General features: G+C 41.7%; 1 protein-coding gene and 1 pseudogene across 1 annotated transcript in view; both read left to right on the forward strand.

Annotated features, from left to right (window-relative positions):
* LOC144378634 (uncharacterized) overlaps positions 1 to 26333 on the forward strand; it is a 65603-nt gene that overhangs the window by 7671 nt on the left and 31599 nt on the right. The window contains exons 3-6 of the mRNA XM_078053244.1: positions 4688 to 4814; positions 5073 to 5133; positions 5701 to 7529; positions 9877 to 9955. Coding sequence (XP_077909370.1) covers positions 4688 to 4814; positions 5073 to 5133; positions 5701 to 7529; positions 9877 to 9955 — 2096 coding nt within the window. The remainder of the gene's footprint in view (positions 1 to 4687; positions 4815 to 5072; positions 5134 to 5700; positions 7530 to 9876; positions 9956 to 26333) is intronic.
* On the forward strand, positions 22019 to 24112 carry LOC101977158 (poly(rC)-binding protein 2 pseudogene; annotated as a pseudogene).

The following is a 26333-nucleotide window of genomic DNA, read 5'->3' on the forward strand; positions in this document are numbered from 1 at the left end:
TACTCATAAAGTGCTAGTCAAATTGCTACTCTGTTTTTCAGAGTTGTGTGGTATTCTGGATCCCTTGCAATGTTGTATGATGTTTTCAGTTTCTACAGTGAAATCATGTGTAAGTTTTGCAGCACAGGATTTTATGTGGATCTACAGTGTGAACTCATTTGGGTTATCCCAACTTTGGGAAAAGGCTTGGGATCCAGGAGTCAGCACTGTGATACATGAGATGTGGTTGATCACTTCAGCCTGTGAAAGTTGAGGGGTCATGGGCCTGCCAGGAGGTTTGTTTGAGACCTGTGTGTATTTGTGTGTGTTTCAGAGCCCTGGGACTTATCAAGTGTGGATCTATGTCCATATAGCACGCTTTCTGGTAGGAACAGCAGTGAAGAAACACCATCATGTGTTCCTGGCCCCTTGCAGTAGACACTTTAGGGAACAGAAAGCTAGAAATACAAGTCACACAGGTACTACTGCCAGGTAGTCCTTATTGATGGGAAACGAGATGGGTGAAGGGTGCAGAGGCTGCACTGTCTCCTCCCATCTTGGTGCCTGTGGCTGTTCTCTCTGCAGGTGATAGTCTGAGTCTGAGTTGCCTATGCCCACCTCCATCTGCTTGGTGAAGTCCTTGATTTTCTCCCACTGTCTGGGGCTATGTGAGTTGGCTGAAGTCTGGAACACAGGGATTTTTTCCCTGGTAGCACTCCTCTTACTGTGTTGTCTGGAAGTGGTGAGAGCAGGCATCCTTGACTTGTTTTTGTTTTCATGGAGACAGCCTTTCATCCTTCAGAGTAGCCTTCAGTGTAGGTTTTGAAGATCTCTGGCACTTTTTAAGGTGTTTCATTTTATTGCAGTTAGATTTGCATCCTTATGTCAGAAGGAGTTGAGCTTTGTCAGAAGGATTTGAGCTTTGTCAGCTGGTTTTTCTTCATTCTTTCAAGTTTTCAACTCCTTTCCAGATGTACAATGTGCAGTTATTTTCTACAACTCCTTCCAGTGCCATTTCACCTGCTGATGGTGTTCTATGAAGGACAACATTTTCCTTTCTAATGCTGATTCACTTTTAAGTTGCACATGTGGATGAGGTGCAGTGAGCTGGTTGCTCACCTGTTTCATTGCATCTTAATCAGATCAGGGCACTAGCTCTTCCATTCCTAACATTTATCATTTCTTAGGGTCAGCTTTATTATGAAAACCACAGTGTCATGTTGTGCACTATGGCCATCTTTTCTGCTGGACAGCAGAAGTGCTGGCTCCTCCTGAGTGGACTCTGGTACCTGATACCCTGGCCTGCTGTCCCCTCTCCTCTCTCTTCCTCATCTCTGCTGAATACCCTTATACTTTCTGTGAAGCAAACTTGGAGCTTTGCTGTGTAAGATCACACAGTTGGTGTCTCTCTGTCTTCCTGACTTATTTCACTTAGGATGGTATTCAATAGTCCTGGCTTCATTGCTGCAAATGAAAGGACTAAAAGCTATTTTTGGTGACATTAGGTTTATCTATTATTCTCATGAATCAAATTGATGGTACTATATCCCAGAAACCATCCCCAAATCCAGTGTTGTGAGACATGTGGTCTGCATTTTCCTCTAAGAATTGGTGAGGTTCACATGTTACTTCAGGACCTTGGTCCCCATGGATCTCATGTATGCGTGTGCTGTGAGGGGAGTGTCTGACTTTAGGTGCTTCCATGAACATCCAGTTTCCCAGCCATTCATTCTCCAGAGTTCCTGGTCCCCTGGAATGACCCTGGCCCCTTGAGAGACATCATTTCCTTCTTTATATCTGCATGGTCCTGGGTCACCCTGTCCTCCTTCACTGCTCTGTGTGTCTGCCTTTAAACCAGGTCTACACTCCCTTTGTTACTTTTTTAAAGCAGGTTTTGAAAACGCTTTACACTTTATTTTTCTTCTTCCATTGTTGAGTTTTTTTCAATTCCATGTGAATCTTAGAATAGTACTTCTTATTTTGTATAAAAATGTCATTGGTATTATGAAAAGCAGTGAATTGACCTCATGGTTGATTTTTAGGCAGATTTACAATTCTTTGAGCTCACAAACACTAGATATTTTATGTGTATCATTTCTTTCAGAAATATTTTGTGGTTTTTGTTAAGTCTTCTTGGTAATTTCTAAATACTTTTACTCTTGATCTTCTGTGATGGCTTTCAGGTTGCTTGTGTTTTAGTGGATGTAAGTGTGTGGTGTTTATTGTGGTAGTGTACAGCTTGGCTTTATTTTTCAGTTCCAGGTATTTGCATTTTCTTCTTCAGCGCATGTACAGTTTAGAATTTTCTACTTAGGAGATCATTTCATGGCTTTGTTTCTAAGAGCCTCAGCCCTTCCTCCTATTGACCTAGGCAGGAAGATTAGGGGGAGCCGGGCCCAGTGTTTCTTTTTCCCCACAGGTTTTGGCTGATAATGTCTTGGGTGACTCAGCCTTGGAGAAGTAGTTTCCTTTGAATGTAGGCTCAGGAAGATAGAGTTCTCTGGGTGTGCTGGAAATGGCTCCTTTTCCTCCCTGTGCTGGCAGCAAAGGGCAGGTTTTTGTGATCTTGACTGTGTGAGCTTGGCAGCTCACACAGGAGGAGGTAAGACGTTGTGAATTTGTGAGGACCTCTAAGAATACACAGAAAAAGTCTCTGGGATGCAGGTCATGGTAAATTTTGGGTGTGAGGAAATACCACTATAGGGGCAGCCGCCCTGCTCTCCCCACTACCCACATCCTGACTGAGGGGCGCTGGGTCTGGAGTGGGTGTCAGTGCTCATGTGCTTGGCCTTCTCCTGGGCTTTTCTGCACCCAGAGGTGGTCCTTTCTCCATAGGCAGCTTTCACCTTCTGTCCCATGTTTGGCTATTTCCCATTTGAGTCATATGTTGATTATTCTCACTCTGGGCCCTGGTGTGTGTGTGCATGTGCTCCATCTCTTCGTGTGTGTGTGTGTGTCTCTCTCTCTCTCTCTCTGTCTCTCTCTCTCTCTCTGTACCAGGGTTTAAACTTAGGGGCGCTTAACCACTGAGCCACATCCCCAGCTTCTTCGAATATTTCATTTAGAGCCAGGTTGTTGCCCATTTGCTCGGGGCTTTGCTATGTTGCTGAGGCTGGCTTTGATCCTGCATTCGATTGTCCTGCCTCAGCCCCCTGAGCCGCGTGCTCGGCACCCTAACTCTCTGTGTCGCATATTGCAGGTGTCTCCCCTCTTGCAAATGTTTTCATCTTTTAATTCCTCTAATTTTAATGTTTGTATTTCTCATTCTTCATTACTGCTTACTCTTGTTATGTGAAAATGTTTTCCCTATTCCTCTAGGAAAATATTGTTTGTACCATCATCACTATAAACACATCAATTATCCCTTTACTACTGATAACCATGTATATGTAGCCCATTATTAACCCCAAATGTCTTTGACCAAAACATAGTCATGTGGCACATGACTATATATTGGAAAAGCCAACAGTCTGCTGTCTACCACAGTTGGATAGGTATTACACATTTCTTATTTTCATTTGACTTGGAAAAGTACTTACCGTTGATTTCTAGAAATTCTGTTTGTTAAATGTCAGTAAAGGTATTTGACACTTATCCAACTGTATCTTGATATTAATCAGAAGTAATTATCAAACTGTTTATTGATCACTGTTGTTGCTTACTAGTTGGTTAAATTTGATGTTGAGTAAAGCACCTACATATTCTACTTATTCTTTTGCTGTAGTCACAGAGGATGAGCTCAATCCCCAGTTGCCATGTTGTGAGTACCTGGATGAAATGTGGTCTACTAGGGCAGTTCCTAGATTCTTTGCTCAAAGGGTTCTGTTTTGGTGGGAAGGACTTTGATTTTTTAGGTTCTAAGATAAGAGTGGAATAAAATAATAGAATTTCCAAAGGAAAATAAAGATTAAGTTTGCAGGGATCCTTCCCAAATTTTAGTTCCCCCATCCAGCAAAGATGCAACTTTGTCAGCCACCTTTTGTAAGGATAGACACTATCAGGACTAATACTACCTCTCTTCAAACATGAGATAGTAGGGCTTCATTATTACTGGTGGTGTTAGACATGCACCCTATTAAGATGTTAGGGGTGTTCTGGGAACATACCTTATTATACCTTTGCCCCACAATGAGAAGGGTGTGTTTGCTCTGCTGATACTTTTATGGATCAGTTTAGATCTTATATTGGAATGCCTCTCTTTGAGGAAGTGAGTGTAGATCCAAAGCAGTTGGTTTTTTTTTTTTTTTTTTTTTTTTTTTTTTGTTGAAGACAGATAGCATGCCTTATTTTATGTGTTTATATTTGTGCCGTGCTAAGGCTTCAACCCAGTACCTCACAAATGCTGTGCAAATACTCTGTCTCTGAGCTACAATCCCAGCCCTGAGTACAAATATGGACTAAATTCTTGGAGACCATAGAATCATGAGAATATCTCACATGTCTAGAATAGAGCCCTTATGTTTTCAGTCTCTCGTGCCCCACACTACATATTTATTATTTTTTTTAACTATTGATAGATCTTTATTTTATTTATTTATATGTGGTGCTGAGAATCAAACCCAGTGCCTCACACATACCAGGTAATGCGCTAATGCCGAGCCCCAGCCCCAGCACCCCCCCTTTTTAAAAATTTTTAAAAATTGTTGAAAGAGCTTTATTTTTTTCATTTATATGCTGTACCACTTTTTTTTTTTTGATGATATTTTAGACCTCAGTGTTCTTTGAAGATTTGGCTGTGAACTTCACCCAGGAGGAGTGGGCTTTGCTGGATCCTTCCCAGAAGAATCTCTACAGAGATGTGATGCAGGAAGTCCTTAGAAACCTGGCTTCTATAGGTAAGGATGATGTTTCATTACATATTGAAAGACAGAGCACATGGGAGTCCCCCACCCACCCACTCATGCATTTAGAAGGTGGAAAGGGAGTACTTTTAGGAAAAAATGGGCCTAATATTAGTGCACTGTACAGCATAAATACCATAATTGTTTTTTTCTTTTTTATTATTTTTATGTTTTAGTTATCCATATTATAAATCCCATAATCCATTCTGAAATTATGATAATTTTAATCATTGTTCTGGGTGTACGTTTTAGGATTCAGATGGGAGAACCAAAGTGCTGAAGATCTGAACATAAATCCTGGCATAGATCTAAGGTAACTTGTACTCATGAGAGGAAACAGAGAGCCCTGAAGGAATCCTAGCATATCCTATAATTTTACAAACAAGCAAAGTAAGCAAGCATGGTATGAACTATATTTATTCTTTTTAAACCCAAAACATGAACTTTAATGTAAGATACACATTTAGTGTTTTCAAAATAATTGATGTTTTTGACAGAGCTCACAAACTGCATTTATAATACCACTATTTTCATAGTAGCTATGGAGAAGCAGTCTCAAAAAGTAGTCATGATATTGACTTTCAAACAGTTTAGACATGACAGAAAACCAGTACTTTCCCTGATATTAGTGTAAGTCCAATGCCTATAAATAAATATAATATTGTTAATTAGCCAACCATAAATTGTACTTGTAGTTTTTTTTTTTGTTTGTTTGTTTTGTTTTGTTTTTACAGGAATCTTATGGTAGGCTCTGGAAAAATTTAAAAAGATATTTCAGAGAGATTCCAAATCTTAGTCTTAAAAGGACATTCCTGCTAGAAATTCCATGTGAAAGCAGTATGTGTGGACAGGTCTTCATATATAATGTTTTCCTAAACAGGCACATCATATCTCTCTCTGCAAACAAACCACATGAGGATGAGGAGTATGGAGGAAAGCCATATGAATTTAAGCAGAACAGAAAATCCTTTATTTCTCTCACAAATGTTCAAAGACACGTGTCAGAGCACACTGTAAATGGATCCTATGGATGTTTGACCTGTGCAAAAGAGTTTATTTGTCCCAGGTGTATTGAAAAGTCTCGACGATCGCATACTAGAGAGAAGATATATGGAGGCAAGCAATGTGGGAAAGCCTTCAGTACTTCAAATTATCTTCAGTTACAAGTACAAACTCACACTGGAGCGGCAGCTTACAGATGTAAACAATGTGGAAATGCATTCATTCGTCTGGCTAATCTTGAAGTACATGAAGAATCTCATAATGGGGAGATTATGAGATGTAAACAATGTGGAAAAGCCTTCAGTTGTTCCAGTTCCCTTCAAAAACATGAACATACTTATGCTGGAGAGAACCCTAATCAATGTGAACAAGGTGGGAAAGCCTTAGTTATATCTTCTAAGCTATACACACAAGAACAAACACATAAAGGAAAGAAACTATATGAATGTAAACAATGTGGAAAAGCCTTCACTAGTTCTTCTTATCTTCAGATTCATAAACGAACTCATACAGGAGAGAAGCTCAATGAATGTAAACAATGTGGTAAAGCGTACACTACTTCATCTTACCTTCAAATACATGAACGAACTCATACTGGATTGAAGCCCTATGAATGTAAGCAGTGTGGCAAAGCCTTCACTCAGTCCAGTCACCTTCAAATACATAAAAGAACTCATGCAGTAAAGAAGCCCTATGAATGTAAACAATGTGGAAAATCCCTCTGTAGTTTTTCTTACCTTCAAATACATGAACGAACTCATAGTGGAGAGAAGCCCTATAAATGTAAACAATGTGGGAAACCCTTTGCTTCATCCAGTGACCTTCATGCACATGAACGAACTCATACAGGAACAAAGCCCTATGAATGTAAACAATGTGGGAAAGCTTTCACTAGTTCCTCTTACCTTCAAATACATAAACGAACTCATACTGGAGAGAAGCCCTATGAATGTAAGCAGTGTGGGAAAGCCTTCACACAGTCCAGTCAGCTTCACACACATGAACGAACTCATACAGGAGAGAAGCCCTATGAATGCAAACAATGTGGAAAAGCCTTCACTACTTACTCTCACCTTCTAATACATGAACGAACTCATTCTGGAGAGAAACCCTATGAATGCAAACAATGTGGAAAAGCCTTTACTACTTCCTCTTACCTTCAAATACATGAACGAACACATACTGGAGAGAATCCCTATCAATGTGAACAATGTGGGAAAGCCTTTGCTATATCTAGTCAGCTTAACACACATATAGCAATTCATACAGGAAAGAAGCCCTATGAATGTAAACAATGTGGAAAAGCCTTCACTTTTTCCAGTCCCCTTAAAGTGCATGAACGAACTCATACTGGAGAGAAGCCCTATGAATGTAAACAATGTGGTAAAGCCTTTGCTACATCTGGTAACCTTCACTCACATGAACGAACTCATACAGGAAGAAAGCCCTATGAATGTAAACAATGTGGAAAAGCCTACAGTAGTTCTACTTGCCTTAAAATACATGAAAGGACTCATACTGGAGAGAAGCCCTATGACTGTAAGCAGTGTGGCAAAGCCTTTACCCAGTCCAGTCACCTTCACTCACATGAACGAACTCATAGAGGAAAGAAGGCCAATGTGGGTAAACAATCTGGTAAAGCCTTCAGTTGTTCCACTTATCTTCCTGTGCATGAAAAGCCTCACACTGGAGATAAGCCCTATCAATGTAAATAGTATGGTAAAATTTTCATTTTTTCCCTTTTCCTTTGAATACATGAACTATCTCTGTGGAGAAAGGCCTTATAAGTGTAAATTGATGACCTTGGTAAAACCTTCAGTAGTTTGACTTATTATGAAAGATATGAAAAATCCCATACTGGGGAAAAACTTTATGGATGTAAACAATGTGGGAAAGCCTTCACTTAAACCTTTGGGCTTTGTGTACATAAAAATATTTATATAGGGGACGACCCTATGAATGTAAATGGTGTGTTAAATCCTTCACTGATTGTGCTTATTTTCATGTTGTGAATGAACTCATACTGGGGAGAGGCCTCAGGAATGTAAACAATGTGGTGCAACCTTTCCTTATTCCAATTCATTTTGAAAAACACTAGGGAACACACACTGGAGAGAGATTGTATGAATGTAAACAATCTGGAAAAACATTCAAGATTTCCACTCACCTTCAAGTGTATAAATGCACACATACTACAAAGAAACCTTATAAATATAAGCAATGAAGGAAAGGTTTCATGTATTCTTATCAGATTCCAATCATAAATTCACACTGGATAGAAGCCTTATGAATGTCAACAATACGTGAAAGCCTTCCATTGATCTTCCTACCTTCAAATACAAGAACAAATGCTGGTTAGAAGCCCTTCAAGTATAAACAATGTAGAAAAGCCTTTATTTGTGGCAGTTACGACATGAAATAACTCACATAGGAACAAAGCTATACTAATATAACAAAGCTATACTAGTATAAACACTCAGAAATACCTTCTTTCTTTACTCCTAATAAGTATTAAATAAATGGTAATGTAGAAATGCCCTTTGAATGCAATAATTGTCACAAATCATTCAACTTTCCTGGTCATCTACAAACACATGAAAGTATTCACACTACAGAAACTCTGAACATTAAAAATATGGTCAATCAGTGCTCCAGTTGCTTTAAAAGCCATTTCACTCATAGTGGAAAAGAAACCCTCTAAATATCTGATACTTACCTCCTATACATGAAAGGTAATAGAGTAAAGAAATGTGTGAAACTTTTGAATTTCTTCAGGTCCTTTGAAGAACAATTGCACAGGGTGAGAAACTGAACCAGAAATCTGATAGAGTTTTCATAAATTCCAGTTTGATTTTTGTGTCAGATTTCCACTGTACTTATGAAAATACCAGAGAAAATTCAACCGAAGGGAGGGAAGATTTATTTTGGCTCATGGTTTTATAACATTCAGTCCATCATGGGCTGACTGCCTTGCTTTAGCCCCGAGGTCAAGCAGACCATGGGATGCAATGGTGAAGTGGGGTAGACCTACTTATCTCATGGCAGCTGGGAAGAAGAGAGAGAATATGAATTAAGTATATCACTAGTTACCTCGCAGGTTTTATTGTGCAGACCTTAGTTGTGGTCTTTCTATTTTCTGTAATGCTGCTTCCCTTGATAATGTAGTGTGCACTTGTGGTGGGGTTCACATCTTTGGTGCCTCATGGTCCAGGTACTGATTAGTAAAGGAAGAGAAAACAATGATGCTAGCTTCTAAGAAAACATGAGAGAGGCTACTACCTCAAGTGTTCTGAGGGCAAAATCCCTAGTCAGCATGTGGGTTTTCCTTAGCAATGCTGTCTACCAGCATTGCAAAGTTTTCATGAGAATAAGGTTTGATGACCTTGGAGAAAATGACACTGCATTTTGTGCATTTCCTGAAGATTGAGTTGGTGGCTTCCATTGTGGGTTATTGGATAGCTAAACTCTTTCATTGAACCACACAGAACATGACCACTATTGGGGATCAGATGAAGATATTTCCTGTGCAACCTGCAAATTTGCATGAATATCTACCCCAAGTTTTTCAGAAGCACTTTATGTAGAGAGAAGAGAAGTTATGGGTAATGGGCTGTTCTAGCAACCTAATAACAAATGAAGTTGTTATTAGGGTCTGGCTAACCAAGACCCTTGAATACTACATGCGCTGCGTCCAGCTCAAGAAGTGTGATGATCCCCTGGTATCAAGTACAGGATGTTCTTCAGTTGGCTTTCCCCAGTTCTTCCCCACCCCACTTTGTTCATTGTAAATCTCAAGAATACATGTAGAATGTGGACGTAGAAGAATGAAAAGCAATCCCATGAGATGACAGGCCAAACTGTCTGTCTCTTGGAGAAGGAGAAGTGTGGGAAGGCAAAAGTAAGAGGCGGCAGAATGGGAAGTAGAAAGAGACGGGGAGAGAACCCACTGACCATGTCCCTCCCTGGACTAGGGTCCAGTACAATGGGATGGAGTCTTTAAAGGATTTGTCTCTTAAGGCCACATTAGAGTAAATGTCTCTGTTCTTATTTTCAGTGAATCTCCAAAGGATAATTGAGAATAATACTGGGATGAAGTATTGGAGGAAAATTGTTGACATTCTCATATCTGGAGGGTAGGTGAAGGGAAAGCAAGAATATTATTCACATATTTGACCTTGTGTTTTCAGTTTCCTGGTGCGTTCACTGAGCTCAAGGGAATGGGGAACAGTGTCCCAGAAGGCAAGATACATAAAATTCCTGAATTCTAACTGTTTGTACTGTGGAATCTGCATAATATACTAACTTCCTTCCTATGTATTCAGAGGTAGACTACTGTAAACACAAATTGCATTAGGGGATGAGAATTTAGAAATTCATGTTGATTGACTAAATATGCTATATGGTCACATGATTCATTTAATCCACATTTAAGTAATTTATTAATATGAAAATGAATCCTAAAGTTTGAAAGAGCTAACTACTAAAGAATAATAATACTTAAATTTACAAATTTGTAAATAAGTCTCTGAAATTTTAGGATATTATGTTCTTTTTTTTTTAAAAGAGAGAGTGAGAGAGGAGGGAGAGAGAGAGAGAGAGAGAGAGAATTTTTAATATTTATTTTTTAGTTCTTGGCGGACACAACATCTTTGTTGGTATGTGGTGCTGAGGATCGAACCCGGGTCGCACGCATGCCAGGCGAGCACGCTTCCACTTTAGCCACATCCCCAGCCCTGATATTATGTTCTTAAAACATGAACATTTTCCACCAGAGAAACAAGACAATAGATTACAATAGAATTCAAAGAGTTAAACCCACACATATTGTCATTTGATCCTAGACAAGTGTGCCAAAAATATATTAGAGAAAGAACAGCCTTTATTAAAAAAAAAATGTGCTGGCAAAACTTGTAGAAGAATGAGATTGAGTCTCTGTCCCTCACCTTGCACAAAATTCAATTCATGGATGAAAGAGCTATGAATTAGATGATAAGCTATGAATTCCTAGGAGAAAACAGTCAACACTGCAACATGGTTGCAAGCAACAATTTTCTCAGGAGAATTCCTGAATGTTGAGAACTAACTTGATGAATTAATAAATTGGATGACATCAAATTCAGAATTTTCTGCAAGGCAAAGCAAAAAAAAATGTGGATAACCCATAGGAAGAGAATAAATTTTCTGAGAGAATAGTAGTATCCAGTATGCATAAAGAACTCCAGCATCTTATAATCAAAAATAACCCAATTAATAAGGAATTTAATTAAGTAAACACTTATTAAAAGAAGAAATATATTTGACCATATGTATGTATGTATGTATGTATGTATGTGTGTATATATATATATATATATATACACACACACACATACATATATAATGAGAAAAAATATATGTATACAGATATAATACACACACACATATATAATGATAAATTTACCATCTTTAGGAATTAGGGAAATGAAAATCAAAACTACATTGCATTTCATCTCACTTTGTTTAGAATGGCAGTCATTTGAATACAAACAATAATAAATCCTGGAGATATTGTGGAATAAAATTGATACATTCCCACCCTTGGAGGGATTGTAACTGGAAATTAGTAGGAAGTTCCTCAAAACACTAGGAATGAAAAACCACCCGATACAGCTATATCATCGCTTGGTATTTAACATAAAATATTGAAGTTAGGATATTATAGTGATACATGCATGGCCAGATTTAAAGGAGCACAACTTAAAATATAGAACTGGCCTCAATGTGTACCAGTAGATGTATGGATAAGAAAACGTGGGGTCAATCCACAGTAGAAGCTCATTCAGTCATAAAGAAGGATGAAATTGTTATTTACAGGAGAATGTATGGAACAGGAGAATGTATGTGAAGTGAAAAAAGTCAACTCAGAAAGTAAAGGTTCATATTTTCCCTCAAGTGTGGAAGCTACAAAGAAAGGAAATGTATAGAGGGAGCTCTTATGACAATCAGAGGGAGATCAGTAGAGGGAGGGACCAGGCACAAGGAGGAGGGAAGAATAAGGAAGAAGAAGAGATGCTGGGAGGGTAATGGCAAAGTTATATTGTTCTACTTTGTGCATCACAGCATTACGTGTAAGTATCATGCACTAAGGAAAATACAGGAAAAAAGAAAGGGTACATTCCAGCTAATCTGTAATCCCAGTGTCTGAATTTCTCTGCATCCTATTCCTCCCCTCCTGTTGGAGGCAACCCCAAGGAGGAGTTTCCACCTCAGGGCCAGTGCCAACTGGGAATCACAGCATGCGTGGGAAGGCAAGTAGAGAGTGAAGGTTTCAGGTTCCCTCTGGGGTACCTTCATCCCCAAATTTGGAAACAGTAGCCAGCTCCAGGAGAGTTGCTCCCTATGTGCATATCCTGACCTATGCTGGGTTATAATGTCCATCGGCTTCGCTAATGGACTGTGGCAACTCGTGCTTGTGCTGTTGTCATCCAGGCAGGTGTCCCAAGCCAGTTCTCACTACATAGGGCTCCTCATTGTTTCACAAGAGAAATATTGAGAAAGTGGTGACATAAAATGATAATGTAGCTTTTAGGGAAATAAGAAATTATTTTATTCTGAGGCAAACTAAGAAATTAGTTTATTAGTTTTATCATGGCCTTGATAATACACAGATTCATGTTACTGTACATACCATGTTCCACTGTGGAAATGCTTTGATGAACATTTATGCCCATGGATCAAAGACCATGAATCTGTAGGTTTAACAAATTCTTCACTGGGGTCCTTATGTAGGCAGGCAAGGAGACCTGGTTTATAGTTTTCAGAAATTGTAGAATTTGTAGCTTTAAGATTGATATAGGGAAGAGGTTGGCTAAGCTTAGTGATACATTTTCATAATATCACAAGGATGTTTGATTAGATAAAATAGTTAAAAATACACAGCTTTTTTTTTTTTGTAACAGAGATTGAGTTCAGGGGCACCCGACGATTGAGCCACACCCCCACGCCTATTTTATATTTTATTTAGAGAAAGGGTCACACTGAGTTGCTTAGCAACTTGCTTTTTGCTCAAGCTCATTTTGAGCTCATGATCCTCTTGTCTCAGCCACCCAAGCTTGTGCCACCATGCCTGGCAACGCACAGCTTTTAAAGGCATGAGATAGCCCAAAATACTTATGGATCTTGTCATGTGCAATTTTCCTCCCTCCACAGTCATGAGGGTCTGCTTTATAAAGATCTTATACTGTGCAGGATCTCCAATACATATGCCGCTTCAGAGAAGTTCAGCTTCATAATGGACCCTTTGGGCTAAGTACCACAGTATGCATACAGAGCTTGAAAGTCTCAATCATAGCATTTGATAGAGCATCTGAGAGGAAGGAATGTGGTCTTCTGGAAAAGGAAATAGTTCTAAAGCCTTCAAGGAAGCAATCCCTGCATGATGTTAGTGATACTAGCCATTGTGAGCTCGTTCTCAGCTTTAGTCATTTCCATCCTCTGCATCTGACAGCATTTCCCTCCAACATAAAATAGGTATAATATACCCAAAGTACACATGATCAAGATTATACTATAAAGAAAATGTGGTGAATGAATGGTTAGGTATCCAAACCAACCCCCAAACCTCTTTGTACATCATCATACTCTGATGGGACTAACAGTATGTTTTCCCCCTGTATGTACAGTTATCTGTACTTTGTGAATTACTTCACTTGATGTTTGGAGTATTTAATTCATTATCAGTTTGACTTTTTTCTCCTGGCCAATTTGAGTCCATGGCCATAGATTCGTGTTCAGTACCTGGTTCTAAGAAAGGTTTATCTTTAATGTCCAAATTATTGTAACTCTTATTCCCTCTATATGTACAGTTTTTATAAGATTCAAAATCTTTGGGAATCCCATATGACAGTCAACAGAGTAGAAGTGACAGTGAGGTGGTAGAATTCCATAGGTCATAGTGCTCCCAAGCATTTTCTGCAGCTGATGATAGTATTTACATCATCAGGAATTTGGGGTTCAAAAAATTGTTCCTATAAATAGTAGTTAACTTGGGTGATTAATAAGGTTAAGTGCAGACTTTGGGATTTGTACCACAATGACAAGGAGTGGATGTCCACTCAGGTTTGTTGCACTGGGAAACAGATTGAGCTACAATAAGTTGACAAAATTATATTTGTTATATGAAATTTGTCATAACTTACTATCTCCAGGAATAATGAAAAAACTGTTAGGCAGTTGACTAGACCCACATTAGCATGCTTTCTTTTTTCCTTTGCATAATAAGAAAGTTTGTTTTGGCTGGAAAGGTTTGGTATATGAAATACAGAGATTCCCAAAGGAGAGTTGGTAGTTTTGGATCCGTGGTGTGCCCCAAATTTTGCTGTTTATTCAGAAATATCCAGAGGTGAAATGATTAGATTATGAAATCTGTGATCTTATCAATTCATTCTAGTTTGGATGGACTGACTGGGTGGTAAAAGCAGATAGGTGGGGTGTAGGTAGGTGGAATGAGTCACTGGAGCATGTCCTGGAAGGGTTATTCTTCCTGGAGCACCTCTCTCTCTCCCCCTCCCTCTCTCTCCTCTTGGCCCCACCATGACCCCAACAGTTTCCATCAGGTTGGTTCTTCCACCCAATTGTGCTGCCTCTCCTTGAGCCCAGAGCAAAGTAGTCAGCCATTTGTGGTCTGAGACCTCTAAAACCAGGAGTCCCAAATCAAACTTCCTCCTCTACATTATTTATATTGGATATTTTGGTCACAGTGACCAAAATACTGTTCCTTTCTGGTAGACGTGGTTCAGATTGGAGGTGTCTTGCAAAAGCTCACATGTGTGACACTGGAAGTTGGCTTAGAGGTGAAATGATGGGGTGATGAGCATTTTACCCTGATCAGCTCACTAATCCACTTTAATGGATTACCTTTGTGGCAACTTAAGAGGTAGGGTGTGGCTAGTGGAGATAGGTAGCTGGGGATGTGGCTTTGCAGGTTATATTTTGTCCTTGGTGAAGGCAGCCCTCTCTTTCTGCTTCCTGACTGCTACATCCTGAGCTGCTTTTCTTCTCCATGCCCTTCTGACATGGTGTTCTACCTCACATTGTGCCCAGAGCAAGGGAGTCAGCTGGCCATGGACTCAGACCTCTGAAACTATGAGCAACAAATAAACTACCTGCTCTAAAGTTGTTGTCAGATCTTCTAGTCATGGCAGCAAAAAAGCTGATTAAAATTGTAGATTTGGGCTGGGGTTGTGGCTCAGTGGCAGAGTGCTTGCCACACACATGTGAGGCACTGGCAGGATTCGATCCTCAGTACCACTCAAAAATAAATTAACAAAAATAAATATATTGTGTCCATGTATAAATAAAAAATATTTTTAAAAAGGAAAATAGTAGATTTAAAAGTGGTCTTACCACCAGGCATGGTGGCGAACGCCTATAATCCCAGTAGCTAAGGAGGCTCAGGAAGGAGAACTATGAGTTCAAAGCCAGCCTCAGCAAAAGCTAGGTTCTAAGCAACTCAGTGAGACCTTGTTTCTAAAAAAAATAGAAAATAGGACTGGAGATGTGGCTCAGTGGTTAAACCCCCTGAGTTTAATCTCTGGTACCCACCCCCCAAAAAGGGGGTTTTACCAGCTAAAACCTGAAATTTTACTTAAATATAATTAAATTATGAGAGAATTATTCTTTGGCGTTAATGTAAAACCTGAATCTTTTGAAGTTTAAATTTTGATTCCAATGAAGTAGGAGTTTTGAGATAAAGAAAAAGGACATTTGTAACAAAACATGACTAATGTGAGTATATAATGTCCTACTGTGTAGGTAACTGAAACTGTTGAGTTTAATATTATTATTGACATTTAACAAAATATGTCAAGGAAAATCTTACCACCTAGGCACACATATGGCAGATATGATGTTAAGATAACAATAAACAAGAAGTAACACATTTTCTATAAGCAATTAGCACAAAAGCAATCTATTACTAGCAGAATTTCCTGCTCCTTTTTTCACTTTTTTCTTTTCTGAGCCAACTCCTCAAATTTACATTCTAGGACTGACAGCTATCAGGTTCTAGAAAGGCAGGGTAGAAAATTGACATCTAAAAGCTCTGAGTTTGGGCTTCAGGCTCAGCATTGTGTCAAGTACCATCATTTGCCCAATCAGGTGAAGGTGTGTGTAGGTAAAGAGTCTTTAAGACAGGAGAAGGGGCTGGGCCTGGGGCTCAGTGCTATAGCTTGCCTAGCGAGCCTGGTAGGTGGGGAGAATGACAGATGGACAGACATGCCATATCTTCCTCCCACAAGAAGGCTGAGTTTTGGAGGCTGTTCCTTAAAAGGGACGAGAGACATGTCCCAGGCCACTTGGGTTGAAAAGATGATCTGGGCCTCTGCAGAGTCTCCTGCAAGAACTATTTAGGAGAGTGACAATCCCATACCGGAGTTAGCCCCCTGTCCCCACATTTCATGAGCACCCAGGGTCCATAAGAGAAAATGCAGTGAGCAACTTGTTCCCAAGGCTGCCGCGGGTCTCCTTCCTGGCTGCTTGAGTGCACACAGTTTGGGGCTCTGACCGTCTAGAAGAGTCTCAGCAGGAAGGTGACACCCACAGAGGTGTGCGGTAACCCTGTTGGATGACCAGTGTTCCCCTGATCAGGACAGCCACATGGGCTTGGGGGTTGAGGTAGCCTGTCCTCTGGCAGCAAGGGCAGCCCAACAGCATAGACACCAAGGTTCCCTAGGAGGGGGATTTGAAATGGAAGCAGAGGACTGAGACTCTGCTGCCTGCCACCAGTGCTATCTAGGCAATCTAGGATGCCTGGCCAGACAAGCACCCAGAGGAGTCCTGTCAGCTCCCAATTTGGCCCAGTTTCAAAGTGAAATATATAGAGGGCCTGGAGGTGGGTTCCCTTGTTCTGGGTGAAGCTCAGGCTACACATGGGCCCTAGGAGACAGACTGCTGGACAGGATCCTGGCTTCATCACTTGCCAGCTCATGTGATGGGTGTGTCTCACCAGAGGCTTGGTTTCCTCTTGTGTGAAGGGGTGATGCTGTGATCATCCTCATTTGTCTACCTGAGAGAATGAAGCACCAACGGTGTGGGAATGCAGTTTATCTGGGCCAATGCGAAGATGATCCCCAGGAGAGTGAAGTTCTGCCCACCTAGAATGTGTGCTCTGGAAATGGCATCTGAGTAATCTGGGTTTACAGATCATTAAGGAAAGCAATGGAGGGAAAATAGGAAGAGGAGGTGGCAGCACACCCGTGGCTGTGCTGTGCTAACTAAGGACAGCAGCAAAGGGGTCTCTGGTGGTGGTATTGAGAATAGTGGTAAATTTGTCCTCTACAGCTTTGGAGTTGTTTTGTTGCCTCACTTGTGGTGAAAGCATGAATGAGATTCAGACTCCATCAGTCCTTCTCGAATTAAGAAATCCTGGGCTGGGGTTGTGGCTCAGTGGTAGAGAGCTTGCCTAGCATGTGTAAGGCACTGGGTATGATTCTCAACACCACATACAAAAAACAAAAATAAAAATAAAGGTAAGTGACATCTAAAAAATATTAAAAGCAAAAAAGGAGAATAATGAAATCCTGCAGAAGTGTGACGTGTGTGGGAAGGGTGCCCCTGCCTGGCTCCTGCAGGATCACAGGGCTGCACTGCTCTCAAGAGTCCAAGTTAGCCTCAGACTGTGTCACCTGGGCAGTGAGTGGAAACAGGCCCTCAAATCCCCCAGGCTCCAGAGGTGTGGGGTGTTTGCACAGAGCCTGTCAATAACCTTGGAGAAACAGATGAATAACACTTCGGGAACCATATCCTGATCCAGGACAGGGGCAGCCTTTCCATTATGCTGTAAGAAGAGGTAGCATTTAAAGGAGCCACGTGGACATACTGGATGTGCACATTTATGTTCACACCTCATCTAGCAGACGTTGTGCTGATGGTGAGGCCAGGGGCATATGTGAGAAGCAGTTGAAGGAGAGGGGCAGCTTCTCCCTGGTGCACATGAAAGAGTGCAGGCCTCTAAGTCATTCTCTGTACTCAGGGACTCACACTTTTCTAGAGACCGCTCCACAGCACTGAGTAGCATCACCATGTGGATGACAGCCCAATGACAGGCAGCTGGGTCAATGGACATGGGCCTGCATGATTGAATAGCCATGAAGTGTACAATCAAAGAAGCAAAGTACTGCTGAGATGCCAGTTGCAAGGTGGGAAAATTGTGGTTTTCAATGATAACCTGGGTGGAAATTGTGTGAATCTTCATGGTGAACAAGAAACACTTTTTAAATCTTAAAAATAACAGATCTTATATCACTGGTGTTCTTTCTTTGGTTGTCAAAATATTAACAAATTATCATTTTTTTTACTTTATCCACTCACAAGTCTTGATAGGTCCTAACTCTCTCATATCAACTCTATGACGCAGCCTCCATTAGCTGGCTTGTCATTTCCATTCTCTCACTGTCACTCTGTGTGTCTTTACAGGAGAGGTTAGGTTCTTTTTTTTTAATATTTATTTTTTAGTTGTAGTTGGACTAATACCTCGATTTATTTATTTTTATGTGGTGTTGAGGATGGAACCCAGGGCCCCGAACATGCTAGGCAAGTACTCCATTGCTGAGCCACACCCTGCCCAAGGTTACGTTCTTGAGGCAGTATATTTTGGGGTCTTGTTTTTTATTCATTCAAGCAGTAGATAGATGTCTTTAAGTGGAGAAATAGCAACTTATGTTGAATTATTGAAAGGCACGGGCTTTATCATTTTGTTGATTTTCTTCTCATTTTTTTGTATGTCCTTTGTTACTTCGTCCTGTCTTATTCATCTCTGTGGTTTGATGCATACTGATTGATCATGTCTGATTCTTTCCTAGTCTCAATTAAATGTGTGCTCTTGTATTGGGATTCATTCTTTCCCTCGTTCTTGTTTTGGTAGTGTGTCTTCATCCATTCCCAGGTGTGGGATTCACTTCAGTTTCCTTTGCAATGCTAGTGTGTATTCATGAATTCCCTTGATGGAAGCATATCCTGGGAGGTCTTTATTTCTCCTTTGACTGTGCAGTCTACCATTGCTGGGTATAGTATTCTTTGATGGCACTTGTTTTACTTCAGGACTTGAAATACACCATCTATGTCATGTGGCCCTTAGGTCTTCTGAGAAGGAAGTGGTCTTGTCTTTGGTACTGTTTGGTGCTCTCTCATGCTGGTTCTAAAGTTTCTTGTGCTTCACTTTTCACTGAAGGACAGTTGTGGTGGCGGGATTTTCTCATCATTGCATTTGGGGTTCCAAGGCCCTGTGCACCTGGTGTCTGTGTCTCCATGTGTGAGTCACTAGGAGGCATTAACAACTGGGTCTTTTTCTCCCCCTAATTCTGTCATGAAAGTGAGTGCCTGGGTGTGAGTATGAGTGGATGGTGGTTGGAGCTGGGCAAAAGTCCCGTCATCTGGGCTTGGGGTGCAGTGCAGTGGCAGAGTCCTGAAATACATTTGAAGCCCTGTGTTCCTCACCAGTAAAATACACACACACACACACACACACACACACACACACACACACACGAGTTCCTCTTGGAGGAGGTGCATTCATGGCTGAGTTGAGCAGCTTCTCTCTGGATCATAGGTTGTGTGCCTCAGGGGCAGACTGAGGCCAAGGTTTTCCTAATTCATTCAGGTGTATTACCCACCAGGTACTAAGCAGAAGTAGGTGGCAGCTAAGCCAGGTGTTATTTCTGTCAGCTGAGATATTCATAGGGGCGAGCAAGGGCAGAATGCAGCCAGCATCAAGCAGAAGTTCCTCCAGGTTCTTGTACTGCACGTCCAGGGGTGCATCAGCCTGGACCAGGTCAGCTTGTTGGGAAGGTCTCCACAGGATGCCCCTGTAGTCACGGGACATGCTGTTACCACAACATTTTGTTCTGGGTGGCAAAGGAACTGTGGTTCCATCACCCACCTCAACCTTGGCATCCCCCGTTTTGGAACCTTGCTAGGCCAGGTGCTTCTGACCTGCCATGATTCTCAGAGGGCAGACCAAAGCTTTCTGCTTCATCTGGAGTGCCGCCCTCCAGGCTGTAGCTCCTGTTCCCCACCTCGTGGGACTCCAGCAGGGTTGCACCCACGTCTCCCGACCAGGTCAGGACCTGTGAGACAGCATCTGGCAGTGCACCAATGGCCACAGGAGCCTACTGTGGGAATGGGTGGTTTCTGACCTCAGGAGTAGATGAGACTTAGACAATAGATCCCTCCTCAAGATATCTCTCTACTGTAGCACCTTGGAAATATTCTTCACCAAAACTTAATATATATAAAGAAAATTATTTGTTCTTTTTAGTTATAGTTGACAGTAGAGTGTGTTTGACTCCTCCCCCTTCTTCCCCTTCTCCACTCAGTTCCTCCTTCTCTACTCCCTTCCTTCTCCCCTTCTTCCTCCTCTTCCACCTCCTTCCTTCTCCTCCAGCTTTCTTCTGCACTCCCTCCTTCTCCTGTACCCCAATTTTCCTCTAATAGAACAACCTGAATTAATTTAAGACAAGAAGCCTAAAAGAAACATAGAATAAAATGTTGAGTCCCAATACAATACTGACTCTAATTATATGGAAGGGGAGACTCTAAAATTATAGGCATTAAAGTTAAAACTCATTACTTACTTCCACTTAAATGCTACTGGATGTCTAACACAAAAACTCTGGTTTGTCACCTGACTTCCCAATCAGGAGGGTTGTGAGGACCCAAGAGAACAAGGAGTCAACCAGTATACACTCTGCAAAGAGGGTCACTGGAGAGGGAAGACACATGTGTTCAGCAAGCGCCTGACCCAACCTGGCAGATGGCACAACATGTAGAGGAAAGCCAAAGGAGCCAAGAAGGGCTGATCATGGTGGCACTTGCCTGTAATTCCAGTGGCTCAGGAGGCTGAGGCAGGAGGATTGCAAGTTCAAAGCCAGACTCAGCAAAAGCAAGGTGCTAATAAACTCAATGAGACCCTGTCTAAATAAAATACAAAACAGGGCTGGGGATGTGGCTCAGTGGTTGAGTGACCCTGAGTTTAATTTCCCAGTATCAAAAAAAAAAAAAAAACCCAAGAGGCTTCTCACAACTTGCCAGTGAACCCTGAGGAATCTCACCTGACATTAAATATAAGAACAAGGTGTGTTTTTTATGAACCTGCTATTAAGCACCTGGCAGTAATATATAACCAAAGCACGATCATATATGTACATTGAAGAGGTAGTCAATATTTTTCTTTTTTCTTTTTAAAATTTTTTGTTTTAATTAGTTATATTTGACAGTAGAATGCATTTATTCACTTTGAAATATCATACATAGATGGGATATAATTTCTCATTTTTCTGATTGTACATGTTGCAGAATCATATTGGTCCTGCAGTCACATATATACATATAGTAATAATGTCTGATTCATTCTACTACTTTTTTAAAAAATATTTTTTTTTAGTTATAGGTGGACACAAACACAATGGGGTTTGTTCTAATCAGCCTAGTGGACTTCTAGATTCATAGTTTTACCCAGTGATAGTTTATGAACATAAGCTCCCAGGTACAGCACATTTTTTTTTAGTTATGAGGCTTCTTGTTTATTTAGTTTTATTAAGTTATGCTAGTGATCAAACCTAGTGCCTCACCTGTACTAAGCAAGCACTCTACCACTGAGCTACAACCCCAGCCCCACAACACGTTTTTAACACAAAGATATCCCTGCATTTTCCTCTTTAGCATACTACCGTGTGTGTGTGTGTGTGTGTGTGTGTGTGTGTGCACGTGTGTGTTTGTGTATGTAAATATATTTTGGGGGGGTGGTACCAGGGATTAAACTCAGGGGCATTCAACTGCTGAGTCACATCCCCAGCCCTATTTTGTATTTTAGTTAGAGACAGGGTCTCACTGAGTTGCTTAGCAACTTACCTTGCTTTTTGCTATAGGTGGATTTGAACTCATGATCCTCCTGCCTCAACCTCGCAAGGTGCTGGGATTGCAGGTGTGTGCCACTGCACCCAACAGGCCCAGTATATTTCTTTGCATGTAAATTATCTTTATCTTGGTGCAGTTTAAAAAATATAATTTATCTCTGACCAACCAAATCATAAGCCAGGATCATTGGCATTGCTCTATAGCTCCTCCCCTCCTCCTCCAAGCCCTCCACCTCTGCCTCCACTCCCCCTCCTCCAACTCCTCCTCCCAACCCCTCCCTCTCCCCTCCTCTACCCTTTCCTCCCCCTTCTCCATCCTCTTCCAATTCCTCCTCCCCTTCCTCCACCTCCACTCTCCCCTCCTTTTCCTCCATCACTTCTCCTCCTCCCCCTTCTTCCCCTTCTCCACTCAGTTCCTCCTTCTCCACTCCCTTCCTTCTCCCCTTCTTCCTCCTCCCCTTCTTCCTCCTCTTCCACCTCCTTCCTTCTCCCTCTTTCTTCTTCACCCTCTCCTTCTCCTATACCCCAATTTTCCTCTGCATTGCCCTATCCTTGGGTCTCAGCTTCCCCCTACCCCTTCCTGCCCACTGTCTTTCCCCTAGGTAGCCTCACCCCTGCAGGGTTTCCTTTCACTCCCACCAGTGGCCAAAGACTTGAACACTCAAAGTCCATCTCCCTATAACCCTGCTCAACATGGACGATGGAAGGAGGATTAAATGTCACTCTCAGCATTCAGCTACTTATGTGTGGAAAGTAAGATGCATTATCATTGGAAAGGAAGGAGAATCAGTTAAGTTGTGGGAGGAGAGTGTTGCACGTATGAACTTTGCTGAGGGAACTGTCCTGAGAGAATGGTCACTATGGCTGAACACATGAATGTCACTTTCAAAGCTTTGCTATGATCATTGACCAACTAGACATTAGCAGTTTTTTTGACAAGTAGCACAGCTGCCCATAGACCCTGGTGGTGGTCCCTGCTATTCATTGTGGCTCCCTCATTGGAAAAGGTGGTTGTGCGATGAAGGATATTTGAGAGAACACAGGGGCTCAAGCCCTGGTGTCAAGGATATGCTCCCCCAAAGCAGCAGGGTGGGCATCCCGCAATCCAACAATGAGTGTCAAACAGATGTGCACCATCATGTTGGAGTTTCCCCAGTGTTGGTAATCATATATGCTCAAGCAGCCACCTTCTGCAGTCCTCTTTGCAGGGGGTCATGACAGATACAGCACAGGCAGTGACAGTGTGAGCTTTCCCCACAGTACCCTGTTTATGTGCTTCAACCCTGATATGGAGGGACCCTTGTAGAGACCTGTGCCATTCAAGGACAATCTGCCATTCCAGAGGCAGCTAAGCTGTACCAGTTGGCAATGTAACCGTCTCATTGTCCTCTGATGTGTGGCAACACCAGATTCAGCGGCATTGAATCCAGCTCTCCAAAGATGAAAGGCTATCAGGCAGGTTTGCATGCACTTGTTCAGGTTACTCATAAACTCAGTGTTCCAAACAACTTGATTGGTTGCACAATCAGGTTGCAAGGTGCCAAAATATTTGAGATCCTTCAGATGTCTGGAGCACAGATGAAAGTTCTGAGCCCAGTGGAAGGATCTGCTGATTGGCAGGTTAACATTCATCACTGTATCTGCTGCCAGCATTAGCCTGGCTCAGTATCTCATCAACCTCAGGCTTTCCTCAGAGAGGAAGTTGTATGGGGAGCTGCTTGAACAATGTAGATTGACCCCTAATCCTTTTCAGTTGTTCACCGCCACCCATGATCCAGTGTAGTTTCTGAACAGTCAGTAATTCTAAGATTTATAGTTTGTAAATCTTCAGTTTCTATACACTTTATCAATTACTCATGATTTATTTTATTTGTTCTAATTAGTCATGCATGACAGCAGAATGTTTTTAACTCACTGTACACAGATAGAGCACAACTTACCATTTCCCTGGTTGTACATGATGTAGAATCACCCATTCACGCAATCATGTGTAGCTAGGGTAATAATGTCCATCCCATTCCACTATCTTTTCTATCCCTTTTCCCCCTCCCCTCTTCTCCCTCCCTTTTGCTCAATCCAGGGTTTGAACCCAAGGGTGCTTAACCACTGAGCCACATCCTCAGCCCTTTTTTACATTTTATTTAAAGACAGGGTCTGAGTTAATTAGGGCCTAGCTAAGTTGCTGAGACTGGCTTTGAACTCTCAATCCTCCTGCTTCAGGGTACTTAGCCACTTCGATTAGAGGCATGTACCACTGCATCCAGCTGACACCTGTATGTCTCATCCAAATAGAGGTGAATGGGCCCTGGGCAGGTGCCCTCTCTCCCTGCTCTCCCCTGCCTCTGCCTGGAAGGGAGTGCACTACCAAATATTTGTGTCATTCCTTATAGTTTGACCATCTTAGGGAACCAGAATTTTACTTGTTTCTGTCATTGAGTTTTCAGCAACTTAGTGTTACCATTAATGCTCTGTTACTGTAATGCTGTAATGTGTATTGTGTGGTTTCTCTGCCTCAGTTGATAAGACTCCTATTGCTGTCTGAGTTGGTGAGTCTCAGTTCCCTCCCACGTTCCTGCTTCGGGAACCTGTTTCCAGTTTAATTTTTAATTTCTTAACCATTTCATTCTTTTAAAAATTTTGTCCCCAAGTGCACACACTTTGTGAATGTACACATTGAAAAAACATTGTCAGGTTATAGATTATGGATAAATTCAAATTACTAGAAAATTCCAGTACAGTACAGTACATCTTACTGGTAATACATGTGTGTTTATCCCTTATTGTGGTTTGTCTGGTCACTAGTATGGTTCACTTGGTTACTCGGCTACCTCAGTCATGGGGGGTAGAGACGCAGAGTCAACACACAGACACCGGGAGCTGGTGAGAGAGCTGGCAGGTGGCAACCTCAGTGACCTCTAGCAGCTTGTTTAATGCGGAACTGACTGCAATTGATATAGAATGCATCTTCCAATCATACATAAGCAAGCAGGTTATGCAACATCTAGAAACCAATCATCTTATGTCTAATGTAGCCGCACTATAAGGAAGCACTAAATATTGCTATGCAGTGGAAGGCAGATTGGTAGGGTCTTTGTCCCTTTGAGAGGGGGCCTTATGAGTTGGGGTTTCATGCCCTGAAGCACCCGACTCTTGGTTTCCTGGCCTTGTAGCCTGGCAACGCTGACCTCAAGCACTGAGGATGTGGTTTCACAGAGGGCTCACTAGGGCAGAGTGCCCCATCCTGCAGGTGTTCCTGTCAGGCCTGTAGGAGTGAAGGTTTTCCTAGCATTCTGAGCTGCTCATAGCTGCTAGCTGCAAACCAAAAGTATTCCAGCATCTAATACTGTCTATCCTTGTTTATTTCCCTGTGCCTATATATTGCTTTTTACTGAATACCATTTGCATGAGCATTTTTCCAAGTATTTCTATGTTCTTGGAAATGTTTTTAATAATTTTCTCATGTTTAATTTATTTGTGAGGTTATTTCTTTTTCCATTTAAAATTCCCTGCATATGATTTCATTTTTCTTTGTAAAGACTTCAGACATTTCCCCTAAGGTAAGGCAGCCTTCTTGCACCGAATTGCAGTTTGATGGAGGGACCTCATTTTTAATAGATGTGAGTGTATCACTCACTTCTTTTGGAATTCTTTAATCTTCTTATTAAGAAACCTACAGGACAAGGGACATGGTGGGTTCTGAGAGATAAATCATTAAGTGTCCCCTCCTGGCCACCGGTGAATGAGCCCTTCTGAGGCCACATTTCAGCAGTCAGATTCTAGAGCTAAACTTGGAATGTGTTTACTCCTCTGCAAGTTGGTTTTTATTCTGAACAGTGGGAGAAGCAAGCTCCTTACCTAAGCCGGTTCAAATGCTTGCATTTTTTTTCACTGACTTCTTTTTATTATTGCCATATAATTACTTTTCATGCACTTAATAATTATATTTCCTGATATCTTTTTATTTTCTTGACTGGAAATGTGTTGACAGAATTAAAGTGTGAGGAGGACTTGGCCATGCAGCCTCAGTCACGAATTCCCAAGTATTGGCTGCCTGGCTCTCACCTTTCTATTCTGGCCAGATCTGGCACCCACCTTCTCTGAGGTTAGGGTTGGCTTCCTTGGACACCACGGCTGAAATTTCTCAACATGCTTGTAACTCTGTGCCTAGAAGAGCAGGAAGCCAACCAGGCTTGCTTTGGTAAGGAAAGCTCAGCGCTACCTAAGTGGAAATGTCCCCCCAGTGGGGCAGGTCCCGTTGTAGGGTGGAAATAGTGCTTGAAAAAGAGCTTTTGCAAAGACCCTGTCCTTCTGGCTTTATCTGGGAGGCTGATACATCTTCTGTCTCTCAGGTTCCAGAGTGTGCATATGTGAGCTGGGGTGAGAGAGGGGTCATGTGGAGCCCTGGCCACTCTGTAGGCAGCTGGTGAGAGATGGTAGATATACACAGTCTCAGAGGCCTTCATCTCTCATCCTCTGCAGCTCAGAATATCCATCTCAAGGACTGTGTCTTCTCTGTTGCATGAGGCCCAAGTGGCTCTGGCTCAGGTCTCCCTGTGACTTGCAGGTGCTATGAGATTCTTAGGAAGGATGTCAGAACTCTCCAGAAGGCAGGACTGCTCAG

The sequence above is a fragment of the Ictidomys tridecemlineatus genome, chromosome 1 (genome assembly GCF_052094955.1).
Source record: "Ictidomys tridecemlineatus isolate mIctTri1 chromosome 1, mIctTri1.hap1, whole genome shotgun sequence".
NCBI classification, from domain to species: Eukaryota; Metazoa; Chordata; class Mammalia; order Rodentia; family Sciuridae; genus Ictidomys; species Ictidomys tridecemlineatus.